Here is a 15,311-nt window from a genome sequence, read left to right as displayed (position 1 = left end):
CAGGGCTTGGTCAGATGAACCAATTACTGATTTATTCCAGTTGACAAGTATAACCTCTACCCGTACTACCTCACAGTAAGCATCTACTTCAATTTCACTTCAAGGCGAATTACTTCTAAGGCCAATAAACACTTCACAACCAACTGTATTTGATTTGTCCTTACTGAACAGGGTTAGGTCCTTTGTAGAAATGTCCACTGAATTTATTTTCTGCTTTAACCAGCTTTCCGTACTATGACGATTTGAGATTCAATGCTTTCTATTAGCACTTGGAGCTCTGGTTCATTTTAAACACAGCTACGACAGTTTACAACTACAGTATTGGTTTTTCGTATGTCTAGTCTCTTCTTGTGTTTGTAGTGCACCTTTTGAAACTGAAGCCCTTTCTACACTTTCCCGAGACCTAACGTAAAAACCAACCAGTCCCTTCAACTCAGAACCCCGCTACTCGTGTAGCCGCTTCCTACGAATAGTGAACTCCTGACCTATTTGCGTATCAGAATACACGGAGGCGTAAGCCCCGTCCCGTACTTGTCTCCTGGTACGAACAAGATATCTGACTGCATATATCACAACAAGTAATACTCAATGTTTTATATTTGTCAGAATACAAAGTTGAACGAGTACTTTCATTGGTCCTCAAGTGTAAATAAGGTACCTAACTGCGCAAGTTACAACGATTAATAGGGAGTACGAGGTGCATTCAAGTTCTAAGGCCTCCGATATTTTTTCTGATTAACTACTCACCCGAAATCGATGAAACTGGCGTTACTTCTCGACGCAATCGCCCTGCAGACGTACACATTTTTCACAACGCTGACGCCATGATTCCATGGCAGCGGCGAAGGCTTCTTTAGGAGTCTGTTTTGACCACTGGAAAATCGCTGAGGCAATAGCAGCACGGTTGGCGAATGTGCGGCCACGGAGAGTGTCTTTCATTGTTGGAAAAAGCCGAAAGTCACTAGGAGCCAGGTCAGGTGAGTAGGGAGCATGAGGATTCACTTCAAAGTTGTTATCACGAAGGAACTGTTGCGTAACGTTAGCTCGATGTGCGGGTGCGTTGTCTTGGTGAAACAGCATACGCACAGCCCTTCCTGGACGTTTTTGTTGCAGTGCAGGAAGGAATTTGTTCTTCAAAACATTTTCGTAGGATGCACCTGTTACCGTAGTGCCCTTTGGAACGCAATGGGTAAGGATTACGCCCTCTCTGTCCCAGAACAAGGACACTATCATTTTTTAAGCACTGGCGGTTACCCGAAATTTTTTTGGTGGTGGTGAATCTATGTGCATCCATTGAGCTGACTGGCGCTTTGTTTCTGGATTGAAAAATGGCCTCCACGTCTCATCCATTGTCACAACCGACGAAAAGAAAGTCCCATTCATGCTGTCGTTGCGCGTCAACATTGCTTGGCAACATGCCATACGGGCAGCCATGTGGTCGTCCGTCAGCATTCGTGGCACCCACCTGGATGACACTTTTCGCATTTTCAGGTCGTCATGCAGGATTGTGTCCACAGAACCCACAGAAATGCCAACTCTGGAGGCGATCTGTTCAACAGTCATTCGGCGATCCCCCAAAACAATTCTCTCCACTTTCTCGATCATGTCGTCAGACCGGCTTGTGCGAGCCCGAGGTTGTTTCAGTTTGTTGTCACACGATGTTCTGCCTTCATTAATCTGTCGCACCCACGAACGCACTTTCGACACATCCATAACTCCATCACCACATGTCTCCTTCAACTGTCGATGAATTTCAATTGGTTTCACACCACGCAAAATTCAGAAAACGAATGATTGCACACTGTTCAAGTAAGGAAAACGTCGCCATTTTAAGTATTTAAAACAGTTCTCATTCTCGCCGCTGGCGGTAAAATTCCATCTGCCGTACGGTGCTGCCATCTCTGGGATGTATTGGAAATGAACGCGGCCTCATTTTAAAACAATGCGCATGTTTCTATCTCTTTCCAGTCTGGAGAAAAAAAATCGGAGGCCTTAGAACTTGAATGCACCTCGTATTTTCTGGCCGTCAGAATATAAGGGGGAGGAAGTATTGTCCTGCAGTTGTCTCCAGTTATGGTTGAGTTATTTGAATGTATGAGTATATTGCCTGAACAAGTTCTAAGCGGCAGCGTTCTTGTCGCTGATAGAGCAAGTTAGAATTCAGAAACTGGGAATCGCTGGAAAGGCTTTACATGTAGAGTGGTAGGATATATGATTGCATTTTAAAACTACTGCCAAGACGCCTCTCCGAAAGGGACTGAACTAGTGGCCAAAGAAATTGTCCTTCAATTGACCCTTAAGTATTTACAGTCTGTTTCACTTGCTATGAATTACAACTACTCCATTCCTCATTCACCTATGTTAAGTATTCTAGAAGTTATTATCCCTCTTATTCTGTTAAAGATGAAAGCCCACTTTGTCCTCAACGTTCTGATTGCTTTACACTGGCATCATCTTGGTTAGAAAACCAACTCGAGATGGGCACATATTAGATATCTTGGCGAGAAACAGACCTGATCTTTTTGAGGAAGTTAATCTAGAAGAAGGTTTTAGCGACCATAATGTCGTTGTGGCTTCTATGTCAGTGGAAGTTGCAAAAAAAAAAAAGCGTGGAGTTTTCTTGTTTGGGAAAGCAAAGTGTCATTAATGAATATCTTCATAGTCAGTTCCAAACATTCACCGCGGGACACAAAGATATTGAGCATCTTTGGTCAGAGTTTAAAGGTATTGTCCACCATTTGCTAGAGAAGTATGTGCCAACCAAAAATTTTGGGGGTCGGCCGGAGTGGCCGAGCGGTAATAGGTGCTTCAGTCTGGGACCGCGCGAGCGCTACGGTCGCAGGTTCGAATCCTGCCTCAGACATGGATGTGCGTGATGTCCTTAGGATAGTTAGGTTTAAGTAGTTCTAAGTCCTAGGGGAATGATGACCTCAGATGTTAAGTCCCATAGTGCTCAAAGCCATTTGAACCATTTGAGCCAAATTTAGGGGAGGGAAAGGATCCACCGTGGTACAACACACGTATTAGGAAGTTGCTGAGTAAGCAGAGAATTTTGTACAGTCATTTTAAACGTAATCACTGATCGCTGACAAACAAAAATTATGCGAAATGAAAGCAGCTGTCAGAAGGACAATGAGAGACTCTTATTACGAATTTGAAAGAAATATTTTATCTGCAGATAACCCCAAAAAATTTTGGTCGTACGTAACATCTATGAACGCTAAAGTTAATTCAATACCTTCTCTTGCTGACAGTACGGGTAATGTAACGGATGATGATAAACAGAAGGCTGAAATTCTAAACCTAGCCTTCAAAAACTCGTTTACGGTAGAGGACTGCAGCACCATTCCCCCTTTCAATTATCGAACAAACGAAAGGATGGCTGACATGGTCTTTAGTGTATCTGAGATTGTAAAACAATTAAGATCCTTAGACGCCAGGAAGGCATCTGGCACAGACGGTATCCCCGTAAGATTTTATGTTGACTATGCTACAAATATAGCACCATTCTTATCCATCATCTTTCAGAGATCATTGGAACAGAAGTTCCACGGGACTAGAAGAAGGCCCAGGTAATAGAAATCCTTAAAAAGGGTAGAAAATCGGATGCACATAATTACCGACCAATTTCACCGACATCGATTTGTTGTAGAATCATGGAACATATTTTGTGTTCAGACATAATGACCTTTCTAGACTCTGAGAAGCTCATCTGCAGAAACCAGCACGGTTTCAGGAAACAGCGGTCATGCGAGACACAGCTGCCCCTCTTTGTGCATGATATACAACTGGCTCTAGATACCGGCTCCCAGGCTGATGCCATATTTCTCGACTTTCGAAAGGCGTTCGACTCAGTTCCGCACTGTCGCTTGCTACAAAAAGTGTGCGCTTACGGTCTATCCGATGATATATACGGTTGGATAGAAAGTTTTCTAACAGATAGGAAGCAGTATGTCGTCCTGAACGGGGTGACTTCAACAGAAATAAGCATATCTTCAGGTGTGCCCCAGGGCAGCGTAATAGGTCCGTTGCTTTTTACGGTTTACGTAAACGATCTGGTTGATGGTATTGACAGCGGCCTTAGACTGCTTGCCGATGATGCTGTAGTCTACAGGAAAGTAGTATCACACGAAAGTTGTGAACAAATCAATGAGGATTTGCAGAAAATAAATTAATGGTGTAATGACTGGCAGTTATCTCTCCATATTTTAAGTGTAACCTACTGCGTATAACAAGGCGAAAAATCCTCATTAATGTACGAGTGTAAAATAAATGCCCAGTCTTTGGAAGCGGTAACGACTGTCAAGTTTCTGGGTGTGACTATTCTAAATGATCTCAAATGGAATGATCAGATTACACAAGTAAGGCGGGTAAGGTGAACTCTAGATTGCGGTTTATTGGTGGAATCCTGAAGCGATGCGGTCCTTCAACAAAAGAAATAGCTTACAATACATTAGTTGGCGCAGTCTTGGAGTACTGTTCGTCTGTATGGGATCCTTACGAGTTGGATCGGATTCAAGAGATTGAGAAGGTCTAAAGAAGAACGTCAAGATTCGTGACTGGTACATTTAGCCATCGCGAGAGCGTTACAAATCTCATAGAAAGTTTGAAGTGGGACACACTTGCAGATAGACGGCGCTCTAAATAGAAGGGCCTGCTCACTAAATTCCGAAATCCGATCTTCACCGAGGATGTAGAGCATATATTATTACCACCAACTTTCAAATCGCGCAATGATCACCATTCAAAGATAAGGGAAATAAGAGCTCGTACTGAGGCGTACAGACATTTTTCCCTCGATCGATCTGCGAGTGGAACAGAGGGGGGGGAATAAGACTTTGGCGCGAATTGTGCCCTCCGCAACACACCGCTTGGTAGCTAGCGGAGTATATATGTAGATGTAGATGAAGCTGGTGATGGCACATGTTGCCAGATGCGACATTTTACTGAGCTTAGCTTATTGTAAGACAACACTCTTACAATGTTTATCGTCCAGCAATTAACAATACACATAGGTTTCTCTGATGCTCTCAGCCTGTTGTGATTCATAGTTGGAGTCAGCAACGATGAGAGTCTGGTTTAGCCATATGCGCACCTATGTCATGCATTCTCTGAAACCCAATGAGCATTCAGTAACGTTCTGAATGCTCTGCTGTGTATGTCGTGTTCCAGGTGTGGGCAGTGTTTGGTGATCCATGGACCTGATTCATAAACAAACTTAAGATCGTTGGCCACCTCACCACGCGACGTGACAGCAGCAGTTTTAGCGGCCGTGACGTTAGTGTTTATGGGGTAACGCACCGATACGAATGCCACCCCTTTCCGGAAACACCTTGCCAACGAATTATGCCTCATTACACGCCTTTTTGAGGGAACCTTCATTTGATGTTCACCCCGTCTTGTTACTTACGCGTCGTGAACCTTATTTCTTAAATTACAACCTTTTTGCTACGGCTATCTTAAAAATTTCCGTTGCTTAAATTCTGCAGCGCCTTGCTCTGCTTCCCACGAATTTCTTCCGAGGGGAAAGTGAGAGCCGGTACCTGTCGGTTGCAAGTATTAATCTTGATTGTAGCGAGGTATTTAGTGAATTTTTATTGTGTTGGTTGCGAGCTGTCATCGCTGTGCTGGTGGTAAGTCTTCCCAGTAACATCTTAATAATCTTCACGACCTGGTGTTTGCTGCACAGTCGTACTGTACCATTAAGTGGAGAGTACCGCTTTGCGTCCACTCGTCCACACTTCAAAACCTCAGCTGCTGCTCAGGTCAAATTAAGCATTGATTTCTTACTCTTTCCACATGTACTTCGAGTTGATAACCGCCCTGAGATCATACGACTTGTAACGGTTATAGTTATTAGTCTGCAAATGACGAAAATACTGGTGCAGTGTTGTTAAGTACACCGTCCTCGAGTTAAACCATATATAAAGTTTACAAGATAAATAATATGAAGCAGATCGTCTCTCTCTGAAATGGAGAGAAAAATAAAAGTACATGTTTTGAAGCTGCCTATATATCATTAGCTCTCGGATGCAACTGCACCGAAAGCCAGATAGCGCCAGAACAGGCACCGTATCTTTCTTCAAATCAAGCGCTATTGGGGAGTCTTCAGGGAACTGAAAAATTTATATTGGAAAACACGAGGAAGTATAGCACAGACTTCCGCCGCTGCGATGAACAGAAAAACGAATCTCTCCCAATAAAGGGTTTAATACGTTACTGCATCTATGGAATCAGGAAAAAGAGAAATTTTAACTTGATCAGCTCTGCCATACGCTGCAGATATGAAGAGGTAGACGCTATCTCCGGCTGCTGCTACCCCCGGCTCCCGCATCCATTCAGATACAGTATTTCCATTTCAACAGAAACCCAATCAGCTGGTAACAAAAGCGCCCGCAGACTATTTTGCACGTGGCACAAAAACAGATAACCTGTTTATCTTCCCCTGCGCTGCGTTATTATATTGAAGCCCGGCTCCGGACGGCGCGACTCTTATTGCCTCCTCTGTTGTATACGCATTTCCCAGCAGGCGCTTCGAACAAAGGAGTGACGCGATGACAAAAGGGTCCTCCCCGGAGCCAAAAGGCGCACCACCGTAAGTCTTTATTTGTACAAGATGTACACGCGCCGTGTCGGCCAAGTTGATTACAGCACCAGGCGCCCCAGGGCAAAAATATTGCAGGAACTGAAAATATTTGTACAGTGCTTTTCTGTAACAAGTTTTCATTTCACCGTATGTCTCCCAGTTCCAGTGACCACAGAGACGGATAGAGTCAATCTCTATCCTACTAAGCTGCCAACGAGGGGCAGGCAGGTGTGCCAGTATGCATAAATCTGTGGCCCATTGAAGACTGTTAGATATAATACACAATGCGTCTCGCATTAATCTCAATGCGACGTTGAATCGTAGTTCTTCTTAGTAGAAGTAGTGGGACTTAATAAGACGGCATTCGCATAAACCTATAGAGATTAAGTGGACCTTTATATATATATATATATATATATATATATATATATATATATATATATATTAGTCATTGAGTCATCCCCCGAATTACTTTCCTGTGCTAACTTTTCATTTGAAAGTAGCACTTGCAAACTTGCAAACTGCATCCTCAATTATGTGCAGGATGTATTCCTACCTTTGTCTTCCACTACTGTTCTTACCCTCTACAACTCTCTCTAACGCCGTGGAAGTTATTCCCTGATGTCTTAACAGATGTCCTACCATACTGTCAGTTCTTCTTGTCAGTGTTTACCATACATTCCTTTCCTCGTCAATTATCCAGAGATCCTCCTCATTATTTGCCTTATCAGTCTACCTAATTTTCAACGTTCTTCAGTAGCACAGCATCTCAAATGCTTCAATTTTCTCCTGCTCCGATTTTCTCACAGTTCATGTCTCACTAACATGCAATCCTGTGCGCGAAACGTACATTCCCAGAAATTTCTTCCTCAAATTAAGGGCTATATCTGATACTAACAGTCTCCTCTTGGGCAGAAATGCTGTTTTAGCCAGTGCTAGGCTGTTTTTATGTCCTCCTTGCTCCATCTGTCATGGTCTATGCTCCACTTTGCTGCTTACCTTCACCTACTCCGTGATCAGCAACTAAGATATTAAGTTCCTCGATGTTTTAATTTCTGATACTTCTCATTACATTGGTCTATCTTCGATTCCCCTTCCCCCCCCCCCCCCCCCCCATGAACCTTTGCAGTAGCTGCAGGGCAACAGTCTAGAGCTGGTACTGCGAACGGCTGAAAGCAAGGGGAAATTACAGCCGTAATAATTCCCGAGGGCATGCAACTTTACTGTATGGCATGGAGAGCTGCATCAAACCAGTCTCAGGACTGAAGACCACAACAACAACAACAATCTTCGATTTGCTCTGAGTCCATATCTTAGACTGCTCACTTCATTCGAAATATCTAGCATTTCATCCTCACTTGGACTGAGGATAGCGAATCTTATCTTTCATGTCCTTTCACCTTGAATTTAAATTCCACTCCTGCAAATTTCTTTTATTTCCATCATTGTTTCTTCGATGTACAGACCGAACAGTAGGGGTGGAAGACTACATCCCTATCGTACGATCTTTTTAATCCACGTACTTCATTCTTGGTCTTCTATCACTGTTCCTGCTTGGTTCTTGCACATGCTGTATATTACCTGTCCTTCTCTACAGCTTACTCCTATTTTTCTGAGAATTTCGAACATCTTGCATTATTTGACATTGTCGAACGCTTTTTCCCGGTCGACAAATCCTATGAATGTGTCTTGACTTTTCTTCGGTCTTGCGTCCATTACCAACGTCAGAACCGAATTTCTGGTGCCTTTCTCTTTCTTATAGCCAAACTAATCATCAACTAACAGATACTCAAATTTTCTTTTCTATTCCTCTGTATATTATTCTTGTCAGTTACTTGGATGCGTGAGCAATAATTGTCGCACTTGTCGATTTTTGCAATCTTTGTAACTGTGTGGATGTTGTTTTTCCGAAAGTCTGGTGTTATGTCGGCAGTCTTATAGATTCTGCATCCCGCAACGTGAATAATCGTTTTGTTGACTCTTCCTCCAATGGTTTTAGAAATTTCGATGTCATGTTATCAATCCCTTCTGCGTCATTTGATTTCGAGTCTTACAGAGCTCTTTTAAATTCTGATTGTAATACTGGATGCTCTATTTCTTCCCTATCGACTCCTGTTTCTTCTTGTATCACGTCGTCAGAGAAGTCCCCACCCCCCCCCCCCCACCCCCCCTCATAGAGGGCCTCAATGTACCGTTTCCACCTGTCCGCTCTCTCCTTTGCATTTAACAGTGAAATTCCCATTGCGCTCTCCTTGTTGCCGCCCTTGCTTCTCACCAAAGGCTCTTTTGACCTTTTTTTGTTTGAAGGCCAATCCGCCTGCAAAGTTTGCGAGGAACAGTCATGAGAAGTTGAAAAGATATTCCGTTGCGAAGGTCTCTGAAACAGAAAATTATTGAGGCTTTCGCAGTCACTAGTTGACAAATCGCGCTTTTCTCGGGTTCTTCGACCTCCGTTGATTTGATTATTTTTCTGGCGTTCCGCCCGCACGATTGGCTGGCATTGTCAAAACTTCACCCTGCATTGCTGATGTGGACTGGAGTCGAGCTGGCAGCCCTAGGTCTTGTGTATCTGGTGAACCAACTTCCAGCGGCTTCTCCGCTGTCGTTACCACTGTAGCTCTCCTCTTCTCACCGGCAACGGTGGTTCGCAGGACGAGTATCCTGGATACGTTCACCTTGAGGCTTTCCGGTTCCTTGTTGAACCAGTCTTCATGTTGTGGAGCTCTAACGATTCCCTGGAAAAGCGGGCGCGGTAGCTCCTCTCCGTGGCAAAAGTTTCCGTGTTAGCGAATTTTGTTACGTGTTGGGACAGACGCATAGCACGTGCTCCGCCTCGTCCGATTTCTCCTCAAGTCCCAGTCTGCAGCGGCCCTGTCCGCCTCGGTAGCTGCCGGGTCATTCCAGCAGATACGTAACCGAAGGTACCCGGCTTCTATTCCCGGTGTCGTCGGAGATTTTCTCCACTCGGGAACAGGATGTTGTGTTGCCCTTCCATTGGTATGATCATTGCTGACACGAAAATTACCTCAAAACCACTGTCATATCGTCTTTTCACTATTGAGACGGCTGCATGGGCGCGAACCGAAAGCCAATGAATTGATACAAATTTAAAGAAAGAAGAAACCTGAAATGCCATATATGATCGGCAATCGTGGCGTTGATTGATAGTCCAGTCATTCCAACACAGACTTTTCTTTGTGTGCAGGAACTGCGCTATGCTTTTGACATTGTCAGTTGTTCCCTTTTGCCCTCAACCGATCTGAGAAACCCTTTGCTCTTGTTTGCCCCTTCAAAAGTAGTTTGCACAACATACGGCCTATTCTGTTCGACACCCTGGGAATGTATGGCATATAGGCCGAACCCGACCTTTCTTCTTCCCTGCATCACTCTGTCGAGTGTTGGATTTCGAGACACCACCTACGTGATGTACGAGGGTTGCTCAGAAAGAAACGCCCCGCATTTTTTTCTCAGCTGAAAACAATGCTACGAACGCGAAACTTTACCTATTTATTAAGTGAAGTCTTCCGAGGGAGCGCGTCAAGTTTCCGTCACTTCCGACTGATAGCGTAACTGCAGGACAGTTTCAAATGGTGTCTGTAGATGATGTAAGTTACAAGCATGTTCCCTTCATTGAAGTTCTCACAACAGAGAAAGAAAATGTGGGGAATATTCACAAATGCTTGTGCGAAGTCTGTGAAGCACCTGCTGTCGACAGAAGTACAGTTAGTTGCTGAGCACGGTGGGTGCGGTCATCAGAAGGCGGTTCGGCGGGGCTCAGCGATTTGCAGCGGTAGGGGAGACCATCCACGGCTGTCACATCTGACAGCGTGCTGATGTCATTCGCGAGGACAGACGCATTACGACTCGGCCGTTGGCACTGCATCTGTCAATCAGTAAAGGAGGTCTGGATGCAATTACCCGCACTCTTGGATATTCAGAAGTGTGCCCAATATGGGTCCCGCGGTGTCTAACGGTGATCACAAATAGCACAGAAAAAACATTTGTCTTGATTTGTTGCAACGTTTTGAAGCTGAGGGGAAGGCCTTCTTGTTCCGGATTGTGACAGGTGATAAAACCTCGGTTTACCATTTTGAGGTCGAAACAAGAGGACAATCGATGGAATGGCGCCATTCCCACTCGCCACAGAAGAAAAAATTCAAAGCAGCTGCTTCCGTCGATAAGGTCATGATTACCGTCTTCTGGGACTACGAAGGTGTGATTCTCACTGGTGTGATGTCAAGAGGAGATACCATCAATTCAGAAGGATATGTCAACAAAACTCAAGACGCGCTTCCGGCGACTTCGTCGCCACGGCAACCCTGGAGATATTTTGCTGCATCATGATAACGCTCGGCCTCTCACAAGTCTGACGACTGCTGCACAAATCGCAAAACAGGGTTCGACAGTTTACCCCGTCCACCCTACCCTACACCCCTGACCTAGCCCCCTCAGACTTCCATCTGTTTGGGCCATTAAAGAATGTCATTCGTGGAAGACATTTTGAGGAAGATGAGGTGATTCAGACTGTGAAGCACTGGTTCTGCCACCAGAAGAAGGCTAGGTACCGACAGGACACAGACGCCCTTGTTTCGCGCTGGAGGAGGGCCATAGAACGGGATGGTGTGTAGATAAAACACCATTCCTTCGTGTATGTAATTCTCATTATATTCAATAAAGAACTGTTGAAGAAAAAAATGCAGGCATTACTTTCTGGGAAAACCTCGTACTATTGCTTCTCTGAGCGTTTTCAGGGTGTGTCATCTCGTCTCGGAGAAGTTGCAACTCAGTTTCGTCTGTTCTGGCGTACTTTTTGATTGAATATGGTCGATGCACTACAATGAGATGTGCAGCCTGTGAATGGTCCAAGCTTTCATCATCAGGAATATTTCTCAATCTAAAAATATACCCCGAAAGACACCGTAAGGTGTTCGGTGGTACTTTGTACCAACATTAGTAATTTACTTGTTCCCCTAGCAAATGGCGTGATATAAGACGACTGTGTATGAGCCTCTGTATGGGTCAGAATTCCTCTTACCATATCTTCATGGCACTTATGTGAAATGTATAATGACAGCAGTATAATTGCTAAGCAGTCAGTTTCAGGTGCCAGCTGCTGTTTAAATTTTTTCTACAGCATTCCGGGAAAGATCGTTGCCTTCCCTCCAGGCATTCCTACCTGAGTTCACAACGCGTCTCTGTAACACTCACATGTTGATCGAACCTACTGGGATCACATCTGGCAGCCCACCTCTGAATTACTTCAAAGTCTTCCTTTAACCCGACCTGGCAGTGATTCCCAACACTTGAGCAGTACTCAATAATGCGTTGCATTAGTGATCAGCATACTGTCTCCTCTATACATGAGCCAAAATTTTCTAAAATTCTCCCAATGCCTCGAATTCGAACATTTACCTACCCTACTACCGCACTCGTCACTTGCAACTTATTGGGGTATTACCAGGTTGTTTTTCATACTCATTTGGATTAATTACATATTTCTACATTTAGAGCAAGCGTCACAAACTACAAATTTTGTATTAGTCATCTTGTATCCTCATAAAGTCACTCAACGACGACACCTTTCCATACACCACAGCACCATCAGCAAACAGCTGCAGATTTCTTTTTACCATGCTTATTGGATGATTTATGTATGCAGAGAATAAGAACGTTCTTATCACACTTCCCTGCTCCTCTCCCACCCCGCCCCACTCCGGACACTGTTGTCTGTGGTAAAAGCTCACCGTCGAGCACAACGTGCAGGGTTCGCTTACGTGACAAGTCTTTGAGCCACACACATGTCTGGGAACCTATTCCATATAGTCGTAACTTCGTTAACAGTCTGAAGTCTACCGATTAAGTGCCGCAGTAGTTGAAAGAGAGTCGGAAGCTATAAAACTGCATGACTCTCCATTGCATCGTTATGTGTACTCAGTAAGATCTCACAACGTGAGATCATTCTGTGTGCAGCTTTCGTCGTCTGCGAAATTGAGGTAGTATCCACAGTACCACCCAAAAATCGAATTCAGGGTACAGCAGCTGAACAGTAACAGATATAATGAAATATTTTCGATATTCTTGTGGCGTTTCTCTGTCATTGTCATGTAACGGTCATGTAGTCAGTAATTTTACAGGATCTCACAGAAATGTTGCAGAGACCTCGAGGGGTAACAGAGAGTGTCTTGCGGATCAAACTGAGGACCGGAAATCGGAAACGTCATCCAAAGACGCTTTGAGGCATCGAAATTATAGATGCCAGCGCCTAATATTAAGCCATCCCTTCGGCAGCAAATGTGAGTTTGTACACCGAAGGACTGTATGCAGTACCTATCGCACTGTTGTTCTTTGTGCAGTGATCGAGACTGATTACCATGATCGTCAGTGGAGGAGATGGAGTTATCTGCTGCATAGAAAGGCCTTGTCTCCCATGAATATAATGCTCGGTTGCCTCGTTGGGTGACGGTTTCAGACATGAGTTTGCAGCTGAAACCCTCTCATATCTCCAATTTTTTCCGCTATACGGGTGAAAAATAAACAGCAGATGGAAATCCTCGTCTGAAACCGTCATCCGCCAAGACAACAGAGCATTGCATTCATAGGAGACAAGGCCTGTCTATGCAGCATCTAACCTCGTGTTCTGTACTGGCGATCGTGGCATGCAATCATGATCATGGAGTAACAAACAGCATTGAGAAACATTCCGCCTACAGTCCGTCAGCGTACAAAATCACGTGTGCAGCCGAAGTGGGGCCTAGTGGCAGGTACCAGTGCCTGTATCTTCGACTCTCTGTAGTGTTTTTGGATGATGTTGTCATACACAGTTCCTATTCTCGATTTGTTTCCCAGGGTACTCTCGACAACCTCTTAAAGATTCTCGCAACATCTATGGAACACCCTGTGTTGGCTCCAGTAGCTGGTGATTATGATAATGGCGACGTCGCTATGTCATTAGCAGGTATCGCCGTTTTTGTTGTTTCTCAGTGGTGCACAAGCATTATTTGTCTGTCCGCCCTGACAGCTGAGTGGTCAGCGTGACGGATTGCCGTCCAACGGGCCAGGGTTCGATTCCTCGCTGGGTCGGAGATTTTCTCCGCTCAGGGACTGGGAGTTGTGTTGTCTTCATCACCATTACATCCCCATCCGGGCGCAGGTCGCACCTGCACCAAGGCAGCCGGTCCGGCAAGGGACCTCCCGACCAATGACGCCAAACGCTCATTTCCATTTCTGTTACTTGTCTGCCAATAGCATATGCAGGCTATAATGGGTACAACTCCAGACATGTTTGCCGGTGACTGAGGACGATGTACTGAACAGCATTAGATAAGTATTTACGTCATTTGCAGACTAATAATTACAGCTATTACAAGTCACATCTTTTCATATTGGGTAGTACCTCCAAGCACTGCTGTGGCAAGAACAAGGCATTAGTGATTATTATTCTACTGGGCAGAATGTCAGACGTTGAAGTGAGGTTGCGTGGGAAAAAAACAGTGTAATCACGAGCGTCCTTCAATCTTACAGACGCTCTGTCACGACCATTCGCCAAGGTAGCAGAGGAAGTGCCAATTTCATACTCTTAGCAAAGTTGTTCTGTAATGTACAGTATTTGTCCGATGCAGAATTTCATGCAATATTCTAGAATGGTAGAACCTTTTGTCTGAAAGCGAATGTCATATTGGACGGGTCGGAAGAGATGAGTTTTTGTTGAAGTTCAGAAGACAGACTCGATGCTAAATTTTGCAGAAGGTGCCTTACTGGTAGTGAGACTAGGAGCAAGTGTAGCTGGGGCGTGTACAAGGACACCTGCTGCCGCTTGCGCAGCACTACGTACACGAGCGCGGCGTACGGCAGCAGCCCGAACGTGTTCATCCGGCTGGAGGCGCTGGGCCGCGCGGGCAGCGTGGCCAGCGGCAGCTACGCCACCATCGCCAGCTTCACCAAGGTGGCGCCCGCCGCCGCCGCCGCCGCCGCCGCGTCGCCGCTGCCGTCGCAGGCGCACTCGCTGTCGCAGCCGCCCTGTCCCTACGCCACCACCTTCCTGTCCGGCACCGCCACATCTGACGACTACCACGTCTACGCCAAGCCCGCCTCCCTCTGCCCCACGTACTACGCTTCGTCTCGCCTGTCGCAGCTGTCTCAGGTAAGCGCAGTTCTGAAGAAATGGGCAGGTGTGTAAACCCTTCATAGTCGCCCGACTAACGTGCTGCTTTCCGAGCGGGAAGGCGTGCTGGTCCTCGGCACGAATCCGCCCGGCGGATTAGTGTCGAGGTCCGGTGTGCCGGACAGCCTGCGGATCGTTTTTAAGGCGGTTTTCCATCTACCTCGGCGAATGCGACCTGGTTCCCCTTATTCTGCCTTAGTTACACTGTGTCGGCGATTGCTGCGCAAACACCATTGCCAAGTAAGCGTTCACCACAATTATTCTACCACGTAAACATGTGGGGTTACACTCGTCTGGCATGAGACTTTCCCGGGGCTTCCACTGGGGGCCGAACCGCATAATAATCCTGAGTTTGGTGTGGGGCGGTGGTGGGATGGGTGGACTGCTGTGGCCTGTTGTGTGAACCACTGAGGGCTACGGCGGTACGAAGCCTCTACGTCGTTTCTAGGTCCTCGGTCTAATACATAAATTTAACACATACAAACATTTGATTGCATTATTTGGTAACATTCCTGTCTCTTCGTGATTGGTGATTCGAGTGTCACCTCCAGAAAGGGGGTGGGT

The 15,311-nt window shown here is 45.5% G+C and overlaps 1 protein-coding gene across 1 annotated transcript in view; it reads left to right on the top strand.

Annotated features, from left to right (window-relative positions):
- Positions 1–15,311, top strand: part of LOC124622416 (tyrosine-protein kinase Dnt-like) — a 232,390-nt gene that overhangs the window by 172,680 nt on the left and 44,399 nt on the right. Inside the window, exon 6 of the mRNA XM_047148112.1 lies at positions 14,408–14,726. Within this exon, the coding sequence (XP_047004068.1) occupies positions 14,408–14,726 (319 nt within the window). The remainder of the gene's footprint in view (positions 1–14,407; positions 14,727–15,311) is intronic.

The sequence above is a fragment of the Schistocerca americana genome, chromosome 1 (assembly GCF_021461395.2).
Source record: "Schistocerca americana isolate TAMUIC-IGC-003095 chromosome 1, iqSchAmer2.1, whole genome shotgun sequence".
In the NCBI taxonomy this organism is placed as follows: domain Eukaryota; kingdom Metazoa; phylum Arthropoda; class Insecta; order Orthoptera; family Acrididae; genus Schistocerca; species Schistocerca americana.
The sequence above is the reverse complement of the archived record's forward strand: the minus strand, read 5'-3'. Positions and strand labels throughout refer to the sequence as shown.